This window comes from Neomonachus schauinslandi, chromosome 10 (assembly GCF_002201575.2).
Source record: "Neomonachus schauinslandi chromosome 10, ASM220157v2, whole genome shotgun sequence".
Taxonomy (NCBI): Eukaryota; Metazoa; Chordata; class Mammalia; order Carnivora; family Phocidae; genus Neomonachus; species Neomonachus schauinslandi.
The window spans coordinates 136,409,119-136,428,923 of record NC_058412.1 but is presented as its reverse complement, the minus strand read 5'-3'; the positions used below and the strand labels follow the sequence as shown (position 1 = coordinate 136,428,923).

Here is a 19,805-nt window from a genome sequence, read left to right as displayed (position 1 = left end):
TTGGTCTGGAAACCTGGTTTCATTGTCACCAGACACACCTACAGGAGGGCAGGCTGGACGCCCTGCACCTCCCACTTCCCAAGGGGGTCTCCACAAGGCCCCCGCGTGCTGACTTGAACACGCACACACTCGCCAGCCCCCATCACGAGCTACAGGTCTCGGGCAGGTGAGTGACGCACCCACCAGCACGCTCACGTCTGTGGGGCACACTGCTCGTGCACACTTGTGCCTTCTCAGCTCACTGGACCCCAGGAGGCCGCGCGCAGAGAAGTGTCCCCCATGGCTGGCCGCCCTGCACCCCCGGCCAGACTCAGATGGGCTGAGGTGGGCTTTCTCCCGAGGACCGGAGAAGCCGGGGCTGGAGAAGGCCTCTGTCTGGAACGCTGGCTCCTTCTCTGATTTTAGGCCTCGGCTCAGAGGTCATCTTCCTGACCCCTGAACACAGCAGCAGCCTCCGCCCTCTGCTCAGGCCCCCTTCCTAATTCCCAGTGGTGCCCCCACATTGTGAAACGGAGCAAGGTGTCTGGCGGGGACATGGCAATGCTCAGTCATCACTCCCCCAGGGAACCAAGAGAGTGACTTGGGACCTTTCTGACTCATGGGACCCCAGGATCCTCAGAGGGTGCCCCGCCTGTCATGTCCGCACTCGAGATCTTGCTCCTGGAGACAGAGTAGGACCCGGGCAGCCTGTGTCCCACGGCAACATCCCCGGAAGCTGCCTTGCCCGGCACCGACGGTCTTGCTCATCACTTTGGTCTCCACACTGCTGAGCCAATCACCAGCAAGCATCCGCGGGTTCTCCTTCGCTCCTGCCCCATCAACAGGCCGGGACAGCATCCCCTTCCGGGACAGGCCAGGCGGGGTCATGAGGCTTCTCCCTGGGGCTCTGCAGATGACCCTTCACCTCCACTCTGCAAAAGGGCTGACCCAGGCCCCCGGGTGTTCACGGCTGTTTGCAGCCTGAAACAGCATCCATGTTTGACCTTTGCGCTGGGAATGTCCTGCTCACCCCGGGCCGGGAGAGCAGACTCAGGTGGACAAGTCAGCCCTCACTCCAGGGCTGTCGCCCCAAACCGCAGACAGACAAAGAAGCCAAGATGCACCTTCGACCAATCAGAACCATCACTCGTGCCCTTCATGCCAATACGCAGTTAAAAGCCGCTGTGAGTTTGAGGCGTTTTGCTCTTGTCTTGAGATCCAGCAGAGTGGGGCACTGACCGGGCGGTGGCTGTGACCTCAGCCTCGGGAAAGGGAACAGCCTCCTGCCAGCAGTGTGTGGGGGTCCCTGATGCGGGGGGACACACGGCTTCTCCCCCGGTCCCCACAGTGCGGTGTGTACCTGCGGCAGGCCCCGCGTGTGCTGGCGCTGTCGGACCCTGCGTGAGCGCCGAGGGCATTAACGCTCATTATGCAGCCCCTGGCCTCCCCCACGGAGAACGGGAGCGCCCACGCCGTCTACACCTCGCCGACAGCTGTCGTTGGTTTTGAGGGGTTGCTGCTTCTTGGTGGCACTGAGGTCTTCCGTCTTCCGGAAAGGGATAAAAGAACCGTTTGGTACTTTCTCAAGTCCCACACTCCATCCCTCGGGCAGCACCTAGTGGCCTTCTGGGTGCTCTTCCCAAGGCAACACCTCGTGTGGAAAGCCCCAGGTGGCTGCCTTCAGGGAACGCCTCCGTGATGTCAGGGTTCAGGCAGGCACACCGGCCCCTGGCACTCACTCAGGGCCTTTCCTGCCTTGGCCAGCCTCACCTCTCAGGTGGACAGGTGGATGGCAGGAACTGGTCCTCACCAGTCCACTGTTTGGTGACCAACCTGGGAGTCCTTGGTGATAGCAGTGATGGGCTCCTGCCCACTCCCAGGATGGAGGGATGACGGACTGTGGGGATGGTGGGGGGGGGGGCAGACCGCGTGATGGAGGCGGGGACGGAGCTCAGGGAGGGAGGCTGAGGGACCATAGCCCTAAAGCATAGGGGTCTTGGCCAAACTTGTCCTCACTGTGCTGGGGACCCGAGCAGATGTATGAAGGGGACTTGAGGGTGTCTGGAGCCCTGGGCAGGACCCCGGCTCGGGACTCCCATCCTGCCTTTCGGGGGGCAGAGTGGTTTCAGGGGTCTATCTGCACCCCGCTCAGCTGGCGGGCGAGGCCACACCCCTGGTGAGAGCGTGTCCTGCGGTCACTGAACCAAAGCACCACAGCCTGGGGGCGTTGACAGCAGACATTATTGTCCCTGTTCTGGAGGCCAGAAGTCCGAGGTCAAGGTGTGGCGGGCAGGGTCAGTTCCTTCCGAGGGCCGTGGGGGAGAGTCCGCTCCAGGCCTCTCTCGGGGACGCTGGTGGCCAGCCATCTCGGGCGCTCCTTGGCTTGTAGAAGCCTCCCCCTTGGCAGAGTTCCGTCTACCTGTCTGTGCCCGGATTTCCCCCTTTCCATGTACACATCTGCTTGCGAGTATGTCTGCTGAGGCTTACTTACAAATACAGTCCATTCCGAGTGACGGCGGGTTAGGACCCCAACACAGGCTTCTCAGGGGGACGCTTTCAGCCCGTCTGAGTGCGGAAGCGGAAACCATGCAGGGAGCCCGGTGGGTGCCGGCCGCGGGGCCCGGCCGGGCCTGGGTGCCGCTTGGCCGAGTGTGTCCTTCATAAACGCTGATGCGCGCGTTCCGAGCCGGGATTCGTTTCACAAACAACAGTTTCTCTTTTGCAAACTATACCCACAGCTCCCATTACCACTTTCCAGTGCGAGCACAGCCTGTCAGCGGACAGCCGAGCGCGCAACTTTATCTTCAGTATTTACTGTTAGGCCGGAATATTGCTCGGATTCCCCGGGGGCGATCCAGCACTCCTGTGGGAAATATGTGACCTCATTTGCATTTTCTAATTGAATTGCTATCAGCTTTCCTGCAAGACTGCACAAAAAAAAGTTATTCCAGATTCCAGCACGGCTGGTGTTACCCACAGAAAGGCCGCCTTTGAGTGGTTGCTAAGAGAGGAGAAGGAAAGGGGAAAACTTGCCAGATTTTTATGGTTCATCTCACTGGGGAGCCGTCAGTTTCGTCCAGCTCCATCAAGTCGCCGAAACACTGGGCGGGGAGGCTGCACTTGGAGAAACCCGGGCGCAAGGGAAATGGGATTCACGGAACCGGGAAATTAGGTGGTCCCCGCGCGCTGGTCCTTGGGGGATTTGCTTCAAAGCTCCTTTTGGCAAGAGCTTCCTGGGACTTTCCATCCTGCACACTGCTCCCTTGGAAAGGGTGCTTTGTGTGTCTAGGACCTCCTGTCAGCTGCACCCCTGCTCACTGTGTCCCCATCTGAACTCCCCACCCTCCCCAAACTCAGCCAGGAAGCCCTCAGCATGCATTAAAAAGAAAATCCCACCTAGAATTGATTTTGGGGGTGAGGTGGGCTAGGGGTCATTTCATCTTTTTTCCTTAAGGACACCTCATCGGTCCAGCATCATTTACTGAAAAGACAGTCCTTCCTCCACGATCCTAGGTAGGGCTTGGCAAAGTTTTTGTTAAGGGGTCAGATAGTTAAGTAGTTTAGGCATTGCAGGCCGAGATGTGAAAGCGGGGATATTAATATAGATACTTATACAACCACTTAAAAATATAGAAACCATTCTTAGCTTGCAGGCCATCAAAAGGTAGGTGGCAGGTCAGATCTGGCCGCGGGCTCTAGTGTGCTGACGTTGGCCCCGGAGTGCTAGTCTTATAAAAATCAAGTGTCTGCACCATGAGCCTTTGACAAGGTTTTTTTTTTTTTTTAAAGATTATTTATTTATCTAAAACTAATGATGTAATGTATGGGGATTAACATAAGAATAAAAAAAAGATTATTTATTTATTTATTTGAGGCAGAGAGAATGAGAGACAGAGAGCATGAGAGGGGGGAGGGTCAGAGGGAGAAGCAGACTCCCCGCCGAGCAGGGAGCCCGATGCAGGACTCGATCCTGGGACTCCAGGATCATGACCTGAGCCGAAAGCAGTCGCTTAACCAACTGAGCCACCCAGGCGCCCTATTTTTATTTTTTTTAAAGATTTTATTTATTTATTTATTTTATTATTTTTTTTAAAGATTTTGTTTATTTTTATTTATTTGACAGAGAGAGAGAAACAGCATGAGAGGGGATAGGGTCAGAGGGAGAAGCAGGCTCCCCGCTGAGCCGGGAGCCAGATGTGGGACTCGATCCCTGGACTCCGGGATCATGACTTGAGCCGAAGGCAGTCGCTTAACCAACTGAGCCACCCAGGCGCCCAAGATTTTATTTATTTATTTGACAGAGAGAGACACAGCGAGAGAGGGAACATAAGCAGGGGGAGTGGGAGAGGGAGAAGCAGGCTTCCCTCGGAGCAGGGAGCCCGATGCGGGGCTCGATTCCAGGACCCTGGGATCATGACCTGAGCCAAAGGCAGATGCCTAACGACTGAGCTACCCAGGTGCCCTGAAGCTGAGTTTAATGACCAAACATACAACCAAGATAATTGCATATACTGATAAGAATGATGAATAAAAAGCCAAAAGAGGGTGGTTGCCTCATGACTGGGAAGGCAGTCCATTCTAAATTGGGGATCAGGGAGGCGTCTCTGAACATATGACATTATAGCTGAGCCCTGAACAAGAAGGAGCCAGCTATGCAAAGATATGGGAAGAGAGAATTTAGCAAGTGCAAAGGCCCTGAGGTTGGAGTCAGCCAAACCTTCTAGGACTTTTATCAAAACAAACAATCTGAAGGACAGGGAACTATTTTGTTAAGGAAACAAAGTAACCAAGATACTTTCATTCTCTAATCTGTAATCTTCCCCTACCATCTCTAAATCCTACTAATCCTAGTTAATTCCTGCTCAGTTTAAATACTTTGTCCCCTAAGAAGCCTTCTGATTTCACTACTTTATGGTTTAGAAAATCTGGTCTGTGGCAAAATGAGAAAAACAAGGCCAGTAAACTCCATGCCTGTGTTGTGTGTGTGTAGAGCTGTAATATTGCCAACTGTGTTTCCTTCTGAGAATATCTGAGATACATTGTTACTATTTTTATTTTTTGCTGTTCATAAATTCTTTCACAAAATGATGAGTGTAGATGGCAGCAATGTTACCAATGTAACATGTTGATCACTCTGCAAATCCCTTATATTTGGAGGGAGATTTCACTGGTTTGTGAAATCGAAATCCCCGGGTTTGGGGGCACCTGGCAGTTAGACTCCCAAACTCCTTTATTTGCCTCTCTTTTGCTCCAGACCATCCCGGCTTTCCCACACCCTTTCATCCGCTTCCTCCCTTTTTTAATTTTTTTAAAAGATTTTATTTATTTATTTGAGAGAGAGAGAATGAGAGACAGAGAGCATGAGGGGGGAGGGTCAGAGGGAGAAGCAGACTCCCCGCCGAGCAGGGAGCCTGACGTGGGACTCGATCCCGGGACTCCAGGACCATGACCAGAGCCGAGGGCAGTCGCTTAACCGACTGAGCCACCCAGGCGCCCTGACAAGGTTTATCAGACTGGATATGCGAAGTGGGTGACTTCTGGTGTATGAATGATTTTTGAAAAAACGTTAAATATTTTTTCTGTGCTTATCATTCTGCTCCATTTTGCCTGTCTGACCACCTTTGCTCCTAAACCCATTTTAATTACTGTAGTTCAGTGGATCTCAAACAGGGGCAGTTTTGTCCCTGGGAGCATTTTGCAAAGACTGGAGAGAGCTTTGGTTGCAACGGGGGTGGTGGGGGTGGCGCTGGGGTCTAGGGGTGGGGGCCGGGGATGCTGCTGGACCTCCTACAGCATGCAGGACAGCCTACCCCACCGTGGAGAATGATTCAGCCCAAATGCCAGCACGCTGAGGTCAGGAAACTGCTCTGGTTTGCTCATACGCCTCACCACGTCCCAAATACCAAGTCCCCCACCTTCGTGTTGTTCTGGGCTATTCTTGCTCCTCTGCATTTTCATTTCAAAATTTAAAGTCATCTAGGGGCGCCTGCTGGGTGGCTCAGCTGGTGAAGCGTCCGCCTTCAGCTCAGGTCATGATCTCAGGGTCCTGGGATCGAGTCCCGCATCGGGCTCCCTGCTCAGTGTGGAGTCTGCCTGAGATTCTCTCTCCCTTTCTCTCTGCCCCACGCCCTGCTCTCTCTCTCTCTCTCTCTCTCTCTCTCTCAAAACAGTAAATCTTTAAAAAAAAATTAAAGTCATCTGTCTGCCCTTCTGTAAACAAGTAAGTGAACAAAATATCCTGTGACTTTTGCTGGTATTGTGTTGTTGAGTCTACAGGGGCCCCTGGGGGCAGCTGATGTCACCAAGCTTCCTGAGTTAGGAGCAGTCACACTCCTGTGGTTTTCAAGGTCTTTAATTGTTCTCAGCAACATGTAAGGGTCTTGTGAGACCCTTACAAGGTTTCGTTAGATCTATTCCTGGTTGTATGATCATCCTCAATGCTATCGTAACTGGCATCTGGCTCAAATGTCACTTTCTAGCTATTTATTCCTGGCGCGGAGGTATGATTGTTCTCACACCTAGCACTCTTGCTAACAAACCTCACTCACCCAGCCCCACAGAGTCTCTGCAGACTGTTTCCGATTTTCTACATCCATAATCCTGTAAGGTACACATATCGCCAGTTCTGCTTATTCGGATCTCCTTTTCTTACCTGACCTTGCCGGCTTGAAGCTCTGGCAGGTGATGTAAGGACGTCCGGTGCTATTTCGGACGTCAGGATGGGCTTCGACTATTCCCACGGCACACTGGCTGTGTGCTGTGTGCCCTGGATGAGGTTAGGGGTGGCCCCTTCTCTTCCTAATCTGCTGGATATTTCATCCTGAATGGAAGTTACATTTAACAGTGGATATTCACATGGTCGTGCAATATCTGTCCTTTATTCCGTGTTGAGTTACACGTATTCATTTTCCAGTGTTGAAGCGATCTTTGGCTCTTGGAACAGACCAGGGCAGCCATGGTTTGTCCTTCGCAAACATGGGTGCACTTGAGCTTGTTATTATTTTGCTCAGGTGTTGTTTTCATCTATTTACGAGCAGCCTGGCGAAGAGCAACCCGCTGTCCTCCTGCCCCTTCAGGGTTCTCGCTGGTTTTGACAAGACACCTGTTTGGGGCTCTGGACAAGTTTGGGGAGAACTTCAGCCCAGCCACAATGTGTGGGCATGGCCTTGGGACATGGGTTTGAATTTAAATTTGTTTGTAATAACAAAACAGTTCAGATTTTCTTCTCGAGTTAGTTTTGGTGAGTTGTACATTCCCAGAAGGTTATCATTTCAGGTATGTTTCCATATACATTGGCATAAATGGTACATAACACACTGAAACCATCTGTGAGAGTGATCACGACGCCCTATTTTCATTCCTGATAAGGATTACTGGTGGTTTCCCTTCTTACTCCTATCAGCTCAGGAGTTTAAAGAATCAGCTCTTGTCTGTGAATTCTATTATTTTGATTCCATCACTTCTCCTCTTGGTTTTACTATTTCCTTCTTTCTACTTTGTTCCATTTTATTTCTTTCCCTAATTTCTTGAGATGAATGTGTAGCCTGCCGGTTTCCACCTTCCTTCCGTTCTTACGCACGTAAGGCTACACACCCCAGACCTTGGCTCCTCCCGCTGGTTTCAGCGCTCAGTGCAAATTACTCAAATTTAGGACTCGTATATTAACCGAGCACCTAGCTCGCTTCTGATGAGAATTACATGGTATTTTCCCTGTGTCTTTTTACTTTCATTTTTTTCTCCATCCTTACACTTTTTAGATCTGTCTTCTGTGACCTGTATATAGTTGGGGTTTTTCTTTGATCTGTCAATTTGTTTTCTTTTAATTACAAGAGCTCATCTATTTTCATTTATTATAATTAATATATACTTGCAAATCCACCATCTTTCTCAAAGAGAAACACAGAGCTCCTCTATTCTTTCCTTCCATTTTTTGGATTGGCAAGTTTTAGTACTCTATTTTCCCATCTATTATGTTAGAACTTAAACAATCTTATGACTTTTTTTGTTTAAGAAAGTCTACTTTTTTGGGCTCCTTACTCAGTGGGGAGCCTGCTTCTCCCTCTCCCTTTAACCTACCCACTCATACTCTCCCTCCTGCTTACTCTATAAGTAAAATCTTTAAAAAAAGATTACTTGGTTGAAAATTCACATTGTTAACAGAGGAAAAGGTCAAATTATATTATTTAAGGCACTTCTAAAAAATATTGCCTAAATTTGCAAACTCAAAGACGTGAAAACATTTGAACAGGAAATGCACCCAGGAGGCGGGAGGGTTTAGCTCTCCTTTGCACAGTGCTGGTCATTATTAAGATACCTGGCAAGAGCATAATGCATCCTCTGCAATCATGTTAGAGTTCTATGAGAATCCCACGGGAAAATGAACATCTGTTATTATGACAGATATGTTTTTATCACTTGAGTACAAGGTCAGACACCACAGAGACTTTAGGTCACTCCTCAAGTTCAGATTTACTTCTGACGTGAAATGCCGCCTCCTTTGGCCAGGACTCCATGTGCATCTTCAAGTGATGTGTCACTTGAAGTGACCGTGACCCTGTGGTGATTTTCCAAAACCTCATAACAGGGGTCTTTGTCTTATCTGGGTATTGTATTAATTCGATTTCCATCATCTTCCAGGACGATGCAAGCAGCCTGGACCCTCCGACTCTGTGCCTGCTTTCCCACCTGTCGTGTAGCTTACGCCCCGTGCAGCGTCTCATCCGCCCTGCTCACGGCTATTTGCATCTACTTAATCTTTTCATGGCTTTTCATTCCAGGCTTTTGTCTCCAAGCGTCCTGTTTCTGCCTGAAGAACACAACCTGTGGCAGAGTCTCTTGGGGCACTTCCTGAAGGGGACTTTCACTGGGTAACAGAATCCTGTGTCTGTCACCACCTGCTGCCTTCCAGCCCCCATCGTCCCCATGAGAAGCCAGCTCCCATGTCACCACTGTGCCTTCCCCGCACCTGGCTTCTGTTTGCTTCTAGTGACTTTGGTTTTCACACGTTTTACCATAAAATGCTTGTTGGTGGACTGAATGTGTGTGTCCCCAAATTCCTACGCTGGAACCTAATCCTCAGGGTGACGGTGTCAGGAGGTGTGGCCTCCAGGGGGTTATTAGGATCAGAGGAGGTCATGCGGGTGGCACTCCTGAGATGGGACTGGTGCCCATTAGTGACTCTCTTCTGTCCACTCACTGTCGGGTGAGGATACAAGACGTCTGAAGACAGCGGTCGGCAGGGGGCCCTCCTGGGGACCTGACCATGCCGCCATCCTGATGGCAGAGCTCCAGCCTCCAGAACCTCGAGGAATACATGTCTGTTGCTCACAAGCCGCCCAGCCTACGGTGCGTCCTTCCAGCAGCCTGAACAGATGAAGACCGTGCCTGAGTGCAACTTTCTTCATATTATCCCACGTAGAGTTCATGGGGCATGTTGAAGTGATGCCTGGATGTTTGCTGCCATTATCTTTTCAAATGTTACTTCTGCTCCATTTTATCTCCCACCTCATATTCCAAACACGCACGTGCTGGGACTTCTTGCTACTTCTCTAGTGCCTCTTACTCTTCTTTCTGTGTTTTCCTTCTGTTTACCTCCTTGTGATTTAGCCTGAGTATTTCTTCTGACATTTTCTGCTTCACTAACTCTCTCTTCAACTGCGTCTAATCTGCAGATATAGCTACCCAGTGAGCTTTTTCTTTTGTTTGTTATATTTTTCCATCCTAAATTGCCCAATTCTTTTTTATTCTTCTAATTTTCTGTCAAAATCTTGTCTTCAATGTGCTTGAAACCATAAGCATAGATATTATAATATCTTTGTCCGATAACTCCGTTACCTGGAGCCAGTGTGGGTCTTGTCCCATCCGCACTGGGTGCCCAGTCATTTTCAGCTGAGTTCTAGACATTGTATATAAGAGAAGATGGGTATAATTTGAGGCCCAGTGAGATACCTTCCACCAGAGAAGATTTACATTTGATTCTGACAGGTGGTTAGGGACATAAGCAATACGGCATCACCTTAATCCATTTATAGAGAGTGACATTATTCAAAGCTCGGCATTGGTCTCTGTAAGGACATACCAACTAAGTGACTCAGTGTCTCACCCAGACCCTCCTTCCTGCCCCCAGGAACCACCCTGGGGAGGGTCCAGTGGCTGCAATAGGCACAGGACTCTGAGGGTTGGGGCCATGCCGATGACAGCAGTAAGAGCCGCATCCTTGTGGCAGGGCTCTTGTGAGTCTGCAATCTGTAGGACATGTAATCTCATATAATACTTGTGACAACCCTATTGTCATCCCATTTTCCAGATCAGTAAATCTTAGCAAAGTCATGTGACTTGTCCCAAAGCATCAGCCAGTAAATTGGAGAAGACTTGACTTAAACCATAACCCAGGGCAGCCAGGCTCCTTTATGAAGCTGGGCTCAGCCATACCTAGAAAGTCAGTTTTCACTCCTTTCTAGAACACTGACTCTCCCATGCAGGAAAGGGGCTGCAGTGACATGGCTGAGCGTCCCTATCTGTAAAGTGGGGACAATGACAGGAGCCACTTCCAGATGTTCTGAGGGTCAGAGGAGTGGATGCCTAGGGTAGAGTCTTAAAAAGTCAGGACAAGGAACTTTGGGTTTGAAAGTAAGAAGAAACAGGGAGCCTGTTTCTTCTTAAATAAATAGAGAAGGGCTGGTTGGGTGGGCTGTAGAGACCCTGCCCACCTTTCATACATGCAGGGGTGTGGCCCCATGGCACCTGGCAGCTGGACTCACCGGGATGGCTGAGCCTGGGATGTGGATTCTCTGTCTCCCTCTTTGCTCCTTGGGTGCTGGTTGGGCCAGCCTGACGTGGGGTTGGAGGGGCGCTCGAACTGAGGACTGTCTAATTGCAATCACCTTCCGAGAGGATCAGGGGATTAACTGCATCAGAAATTGCTTCATTAACAACCCTAACAAAAGGTGTCATTATGTTTTCAATTAGTGCCTTTTATCTGAGGCCTTCCACAGGCTTTAAGGGCCTCTATCCTCTGTTCACAGGCCCGTAGCTTCTGCATCGCAATCAGGGATGTAAGCCTCAACACTGCCGGCCCCTGGCCTCGCGCCTGGGGGGAAGGGCCCCTCCCGCGGCCGCGTCCCGGGGCGCCCCAGGGCCCGCCTTGCTCACTGCCTTCTTGCCAGCATGTGGCTCGTCATCAGCACTCAGGAAAGAATGGAAGCCACATCCGTCTGTATTGGGGTCTTTAGCATCCACATGGGGAGGCTCGCAGCTGCTGGGGCTCTGCTGTTGACACAGTTCAACACACCCACGAGGGCACTCGACGTCCTTCCCAGGTGGGTCAGCTCATCACGGGGGGGAAAGCTACCCACCAGAGTCACCGCTTTCTCTTATCTAACCTAAACCACCTCTACGTTGTTTACAAATAGACGAAACAAAACCCAGGTCCCTGTTTTCCCAAAGACCTGCCTTACAAGATGTTCCATGAGGAGGGTTCCTTGACCAGCAGGCTTGGGAAACTTGCGGTCTGCTTGCCCCCGCGGTCCACGAAACACATTAATCGTGTGAGGCTCTCGGTAAATCTACAGAAAGGAATCTGATCAATGTGCTTTAACCCTTTACCTCCCAGGGCTCTTTTCTGAGGGGATGCCCAGGACCGCTCTTGAAGGCATGGCTTCAAGCCATCTGTTCTCCGTTGCTGACACACAGCACCCGGCACCACAGTAATTCTGATGGTCCCCGAGGCCCCCTGTCAGCCGTGAGGGTTTCAGCACACGGGCTGACCCCTGGGCACTGAGCAGTTGGGACCTGTCACAGGGACCAACCTGGCTGGAACTTCCCTGCTAACCCGCCAGCCCCATGCCTGAGGCCAAAGCTGCACTCAGGAGAGGCTACAGAATGTCAGGTGCCCAGTGAGAAACGGGAAAGAGCAATTAAGACCGTCAAGGGGGTGAGAGCCGTGTATTACGGCGGGCGTGCGGCCCGTGCGCCGCCCGCGAGGCAGACGTCCCTCAGGAAGGTGGCAGGTCAGAGGGTCCTCTGGGGCCTGCACAGCCCGCTGAGGTGTCCTGCACCTGGGGAGCCTCTGCAGAGGGAGGAAGGACGCTCGCTCCCCAAGCTCCGCGTGTGGTCACATCTCACCTTGTGTGTGGAGTGGGCGGACGAGGGCTGGGCCACCAGCAGGCGCACCACGGCATCCCATCGCTTGGCCGTCTGGCGGTCCCACGCGGTCACGGTGAACGCCACCTGCTCGGAGGGGATCCGCAGCTCCCGCGTGGCAAAGACCGTCCCATCCGCCTCTACTTTGAAGTCCAGGCTGTTGGTCTCATACCGTGTCCCCTTGGTCCCCAAACAGCTGCTGAACGTGACTGCAAGTGGAAAGGGAGACAGGGTCAGGACCGGCCCAGCGGGCGAAATGGTGGCTCAGACGCTCACATGGTTGCTTTTCAGCCACGGGTTCTCAGTCTCCAAAGGAGCAACACGGGGAAAATAATGATTAACTGATTTTTCGACCTTCAGGTATTGTGTTTTATCCCTCCCGCTCCGGGAATTAGCTACTGGCCTTTGCGGAAGGACATAAAACAGCAAAGGGTGCGCTGTTCTCCTGTCTAACCCGCGGCTGGCCGCTCTCCGTCTGCGCACACCCACCTCCCCGTCTGTATCCCTGGGTCTGTGAGTGACGCCGCGGGGGTGCCCGCCTGAGAACGACCCACTCGGCCGTCCCCCCACTCAGCCCCTGCAAACCTCGTGCCGCCAGCTCACTTGAAAGCCCCCACGGATCTGTGTTTCCACCCCAAGAGGGCCAAGTGCAGGGAAGGAGCCGGGGAAGGCGGTGTTCTGACTGGGGCTTGAATCTGTTGTGTTCTCTGGTGTATTTTACCACTCAGGGACCCAACCTGACCCCTGCGGACTCGGTCAGGGCGGGCTGGCGGGACTGGGGGCAGCCAGGGCCTTCAGCGGCGGGGACACGGGGTGGTGGAGGCAGCCAGTTTCCTGATGCCGTGGCGCGTAGCTTTGCTCCCCGCACAGGAATTTGGCACCGCGTCTCCAGCCCCTCCCAGTGACTCCGTCATCCTGCCACCCATAATTCCTGGGCTGGGAAGGACACCTCGGGAGCCGCGCATTCACCGGGACCACATCAGTGCATTTGCAGCTGTCGCCAACGCCACGCTAAATGAGGGGGTGCCAACAGCTGGTGTCACATTCCGCTGATAGAAACAATGGGTCAAGTTACCTAGTATTTATAAAAGTGTGGGTATCTCAGCAATTACGGTGGGAGGATTGCTTTTTTAAGCAATTTCACTGTCACAGCCTCCATGATTTAATTACTATTTATTCCAGAAACTAAAAAAAGCACTTTGCTGTTACATTTGATAAAGTGTTTTTCCCGTGTTCACCTTTTATTGTTGCTTGCCTTGAAATAATAAATGATGTGTATGTTCCCATATCTCGCATACTTCACTGCAGACGTCTCCCCGTTACCTCCCACTCATGGGTTTGGTGTAAAAATGTTTTCAAATGTGACAATGCCAGGAATTTCTGCCCCGTCTGGCCCGAGAGGGTGGGAGTCGGCCCCCCCGGGTGCACAGACCCGGTCCTTGGATGCTGAGCACAACCGGGGCTTGGGCGGGTTGTGGCTCTGTGGAAATCCGTCCCCTGATGACGACGAGGGAATAATCGCATTTCCTTTCAATTGACAAGAAAATCCCACACTGTTCTCATAGTACCACTCGCCCTGACGGTAAGCAAATTAAAATCAACAACCAACAGCGCATCAGTCATTCCTGACACCCAATTGTCACGGACAAAGATAAACATGACGGTTCTATGAATGTTGGGAGATGAGCCCAAAATACATAAATAAGCTCCTTTGTTATCTACATGCGAATTTCTAGTAACACTAACAGCCTTGGACAGCGGCGGGAGGGCTTGCATTTCGTCAAGATTAAATGTCGACACCGTTGTATTTAAAACAAAGTCGCAGAGTTTGGGTGACGTCGAGGGAAGCAAAGGTGTGGACCCAGCGGGAAATTTGGAGCCCTGTGTACCGGGACCCTTCAGACGACGCACGTCCCCAGGGCGGGAAGACACCAAAGATGTGGCCATCAAGAGGGCTGTGATGCGCAACCTGCAGCAGTCAAGCCCATGGGATAAAACCAGCGCTTCCCCACAGGGGTGTTCACAAGATCTTCGGGGGCTTTAAAGTCGACGTCTTTCCAGCCTGTCTGACAGGGACTGGCCAGTTTCGCCAGAGCAGAGCTGTGGGTCTTGGGGAGGCCGCCTCTTCCCCTGGGGACCCTTGTGGGCACATGGAAGAGCCTGGCTGCAGCCACCAGTCACCTGGCTTGTTCTCGGGAAGGGGTTGCCCCAACTAACATGGTGCTCATGTGGGAAGGGGCACAGATGGGCACCGGGCCCTGCAGCCTGGACCCCCTGCCACTCTGGCATGCAGGCCTGGGCACCGCATGGGGCTTCCCCCTGCAGATCTCAGAGTTCTGGAAAGCCAGCTCCATGTGGCCCAGAACACCTCCTTCCCCTGTCCACCCTGAGGGCCAGGGTGCCGCTGCTGGGCCCGTGTGCCCTCGAGCTCCTCTAGACTGGCTTGGGACAGCACTCAGGGCAGCCAAGCTTTGGGACTAAGGTCTGTGTGATGGTGGGTGTGGTCAGGAGCCTGTGGGTTTCTGGCAGGGTCGGCCCCGCTCAGTGGGAAGCAGCTGGACCCCAGGGCTACACCAGCCCCAGCTGGCAGGTGGCCCTCACAGTGCACCACCCATCCCATTCTGTCTGGAATTCTCTCTGTTCCTTGCCCGTGTCCACCTGGACTGCCAAGCATGTGAGGGCAAGGCCGCTGTCCTGGCTTCCCGCCGTGTCCCGGGGCCGAGGACCGTGCTGGCATGAAAGGAGGCGAGGCCTCCCCACAATGCACCCCTGCTCCCCCACCCCCACCGGCACCCTGGCCATGACGGGATGGCCGGTGTCGGCCCAGAAATGCCACACGCCACAGCGAGGGCACCCTCTCCCTCAGCCCTGGGGAGAATGGCGGGGTCTGCAGGAACCACGGGGAGGCGGGAAGACACCTCTGGTCCAGCTGAATGTGGACGGTCCCTGCGGGAAAGAGCCCCCAAGGCTGCTGCCGCTAGCATCCCAGGCTGTGAGGGTGAGCAGCCCAATATTAACATGTTCAGTCAATACTTTCCTCCATGTATTTGTTTTTGATCTCATCTCTCCTTAGTTTTCAGAAAAAAAATTAAAGTCCCATGAGATTCTAGAAGAAACGTTTCCCTTGATGTTGCAGATGAAACCAGCAAATTCGGAAAAGCTCCTGCTCCGATTAGATTCAGGTTGTGCATCTATCTTGCCTCGACCTGGGGCTCTCCGGGAGCTGGCCCGCCTCCCAGGCGCTGGCGCTCCGCTAGGCACAGCTGGCGGGTGGCGTCCCCGTACTGCGGATGAGGAAACGGAGTCCCAGAGACACTGCACCTTCTTGGAGGTGGCAAGAGCCGGAGGCACGGTGCTGCAGGCTCCCCGACACCACGCTGAGCTGGCAGGGGGACGCTCTCTTTTTTTTTTTTTTTTTTACGATTTTATTTATTTATTTTAGAGAAAGAAAGAGAGCACGAGTGGAGGGGCAGAGGGAGAGGAAGAGAATCCCAAGCAGACTCCATGCTGAGGGTGGAGCCCAATGCAGGGCTCGATCCCAGGACCCTGCGATCATGACCTGAGTGGAAACCATGAGTCGGATGCTCAACCGACTGCGCCACCCAGATGCCCCCAGGGCGACTCTCCTTCGACCGGCTCTGTGCGCATCTCAGTCCTCGAGAGGGAACTTTGTGCCGGCGTTTGGGGAAACAGGTCGTGGGCGGCACCTGCAGCTGGTCACCGAGGCTGTCAGCAGCCCCAGCCCCTCCGGGACGCTGGCCCCAGCACCACCCGTGGGGGGAAAGTCACTTTGTGGGGGAAGGCACCCCCCCGCCCCGGGGATCCGCCGAAGGAGGCCTGCGTGGGAGCTGCCTCCGTGCCCTGGGGCCACGACGCGGGATCAAAGCGCTTCTGCTGCATGCGGCTCTCTGCGGCTTGCTAATTACTTCCATTAGTTTTAAACACACTTGACAAGAGACGGGAGTCCTGAGAGACATGAAATCCAATCATCTAAGTACACATGGCCACGGCCCCGCTGCCTCTGTTCCTCGGCGTTGGCGGCTGCACAGCCGGCGCTGGGGAGGCCGGGAGCGGGGCCTGTGGGCAAGACTCGTGCCCTCTGCCCGCCCGAGGACCGGCCCCGGGCCGGTGGGGAGGTGAGCTCCTGGCCGCGCCTGGTCCGGCAAACACCGGTGATGGCCGATGCCACCGCCCCGTCCTGGCCCGCGTGTGCCGTGGGGTGGGCGTGCACTGCAGCCATGCCCACGCCGGCCCAGGCCCCTCTGGGGTACGGCCTGAACCCAGCTCTGTGCTTGACAAGCAGTGGCCTCTCCGAGCATCTGTCTCTGTCCCTGCGGTGGCCAGGACGAGCCTTGCCCGGCGCGGGACAGACGGGTAAATGCCTGCTTGTCTGACACTGTGGACAAGATGCACGTCACCCTTTAGAGCCTGAGGAGGAGATAGGCCCAGGGGAGCGACGGCTCTCGGCCAAGGTCACACAGGGTCGTTCATTCCACAAACAGCGCAAACACGGCGTCTGCCTCAGCAGCTCTAAAGGCTACTCAGGACGCACCAGGGAAACATGAGTGCCCGGAGCAGCCCTGGCTGGACACCGGGGAAGGCCGAGCACCCCAACATGCAAGGATTTCAGGATTTCACTTCTGCAGCCGACTCCTGGCTCCCCCGCCCCTCGCCAGGAGGTCCCTAAAGCCAAGCAGAGTCTGATCGGCATTCCAGGCTGGTCGCCCTCCGGCAGGGACGCTGCTGCTGGTCCAGATAAGGGGCAGGGGCGCACCTGCCCAGCCATCTGTCACGGCCGCAGTCTCCTCCGCGCTGTGTATGTGTTAGGCTCCACCATCCGGGCATCCTGACTGACACCCACTCAGGGGACCTATTTAAGCGGTTGGGCTTTCTGTGGCCTCCCCTGCCCCAGGGTGACCCCCTGTCTGCTATGTCTCCCAGGACCCACGTGGATTCTGCTCCCCCATGAGGGGGCCCTGCCCTGTGGTAGAGGTGACTCCGCACACGCAGAGCCCACCCAGGTGGGAGCCTCACTCACTCCCATTTACAGACAGGATTCGCTCATGGAGATGTGACAGTCAGCAAAAGCCAAACACAGTCACTGCCAGGGAGGGGTTGGAGTGTGGGGCGGAAATTAACCAAGTCGTTACATCAGAAAGGCAAGGCTCCCAAGGGAGGCACGCCAGCGGAGAAGGAGCCAGGTTCTGGGAGAGCCTGACTCAGACTTGGCAGGGCAGGGAGGAGTGCTTCCTCTAAGACCCGAGGGATGAGAGCGCCCCCGTGAGGCTTGGGCAGGCCACATGGACAGCATGTGCAAAGGTCCTGTGGCAGAGGCATTTCAGGGTCTCAAGGACCTGAGAACTAGCGTGACTGCAGCAGGGCCTGCTGCTGGTGACCAGAAGGTAAACAAGCAGGCAGAGGCCGGCCACACACTCCGAGGGACAGGCTGAGGGAGGGGCCTCTCCGAGTCTGCTGACCTGGACACCCACCCTTGGTAATCCAGGTAATCCCCACCTGCCTGGAGCTCTCCCTCGGGGGGCAGGGGGAAGGGCCACCTGGCACTCAGCAGCCTCTGGAACTGAGGGAGGGTTCTGAGTGGATAGGACGCCACTTTTTGGGGCCAATGTTAAGAGAGGGTCACGACCTTTTCTGGCCATAGGAACAGCCCAGTGAGCGGAGTTGGGAGCCCACCCTTGCAACTTCAGAGGCATGTCCTCAAAATCTAGCTACAAAGTGGCTCACAGGACCCTGAGCAGAAGGCTCCACAACCCCCCACAGACCCGTCTGCTGGGGACACAGAACTTCAAGGACCAGGAACAGAAGGAACAGAAGGAACGAAGGAAGAGGAACAGGTCAAGGGATGTGGGCGAGGGTCCCTCCAGCAGGGACACACGAGCTGGGGGCCTGGGCAGGGGCGTGTCCAGGGCATTGGGAGACAAGGTCGTCCCCAGGAACCTTAGGACCCACCCACGCTGGTCCTGGCGCCCCTGCGGGGCCTCTCACGGGTCATCCATCCAGCTTGGCTGCAGGCCCTGACGGCATCTCCCTAAATGCCCTGCTGCGTATGCGGCCACCTGGTGACTGTCCCCACTGCCCATGCCCACGGGAGAGGTGCTGCCAGCAGTCAGAAGGCAGACGGGTGGTGGCTGGGGGAGGAGGACGGGAGCGGCCACTGACGGGAATGGGGTAAGACGTTTGGGAACCACATAGAAGTGACTGCTTAAGATCGTGAATGTACTGAATGCCACTGAACTGTTCACTCTGAAATGGGGAAATTTACGGCATGTGAATTCTGTGTCCCTAAAAACCAGTTTCTGGGGCTCCCTGAGTCCCCAGTTCCTGGCTGAAGGACTGACAGGGGAGGGACCTCCTTCCCCCCAGAGGCCTCAGGACCAGCCCTCGCCCCCCGCCCTCTCCCTCCCTGGGCCCGTCTCTCACCTTCCCTGTCCCACGCCACAGACCAGAGTGCTCACGCTGGGGGACGGGGACAGACACGCTGACATCGCGGAGAAAGGTGCATGATCCCATGGGCGCGTACAAGGTGCAGAAACCTGGGGTCCTAAGTGAGGGGCAGGGAGGGCATGCAGGTGTTCAGGGACGCTTCATGAAGTGGCCACATCTGAGCTCGAATTCTAGAAGCTATGGTACAGTTGCCTAAGATCTGAGGGAGCTGCGTGTGTCTGTGCGGGAGCCCTGCATGGCTCCCAGGAGTTTCCAGCATTTCCCAGGAGTGTCCCAAACCCACAGAATGCCAGGACGGGAAGGCACCATGAAAATGAACTGCCCCAGCCCCCTGCTGCATTGAGAAGTGAACCGAACTCGTTGGAAGACAACTAATTACATTCTGGAATGCATCCCTTTATTTGAGTAATTCCACGAGCCCTTACTGACCCCCCACAACACGCCATCCTTCTCCCTACGGGCCCCGGGCACTTTTACTATTTCGTGAATTGATGCCCCAAATGCAAAGCATGCAGCAAGCCTGACGCTGTTACGTTTTTCTTAGAATTTCATGCATTCATAAAATTTGTAGCTGGTGCGAATCTCATGTGTTAAAACTGTCTTTTCCAAGTGCAGGGATCTGTGGCTCAGGGTCCGGGCTCTGGCTGGTCCTGAAATCTGAAGATCGTGACGGTTTGATGCTCACTGTATGTGGTTGCTTTCGTTTTTCCAGGATGGAGCCAAAATCTTGCTTAAAAACGCATCCCCTCCTCTGCCCTGGCCTTGCTGGCTCATCGCTGGCTCTCAGCAGACGCGTGCAGCCCTGCTCATCCGCAGCGTATGCAGGAGATGGTCGCCCATGAAAGGAAACACGGCAGCCCCCTCCCCGAGAGGCTCGACGTTTAACCCTTTACCCCCATCACGTTTAATTGCTCGCTGGGTGAGAAGAGTGAGGCGGGTGCTGGTGTGCTGGGACCGGTGAGCGGGGGGCGCGGACCCCCTTCCTCACCGGCAGCAGCACGCCTGACATTTACAGGGGCGGAGGCTGTGTCTCCTACTGGAATTTGCGTTGTGGTTATGAAACATGCCCTTTTAGTATTTTTCTTGTTAGGTGAACTGAGAAAGATCAAATGAGCCAGAGGTGAGCTTGTAGCTGGGACTGTGCTGAGGCTAAGTTCACCCAACAGAGTCTGCCTGCCTTCCTTCCCTCCTTCCTTCCTTCTTCCCCCCTTCCCCTTCCCTCC

The 19,805-nt window shown here is 54.1% G+C and overlaps 1 protein-coding gene across 2 annotated transcripts in view; it reads right to left on the bottom strand.

Moving 5' to 3' along the window:
- The window catches only part of CDH4 (cadherin 4), a 542,859-nt gene that overhangs the window by 136,265 nt on the left and 386,789 nt on the right, over positions 1-19,805 (bottom strand). For both annotated transcript variants that reach the window (XM_044918535.1, XM_044918536.1), the window contains exon 3: positions 12,103-12,329. In XM_044918535.1, the coding sequence (XP_044774470.1) occupies positions 12,103-12,329 (227 nt within the window). The remainder of the gene's footprint in view (positions 1-12,102; positions 12,330-19,805) is intronic.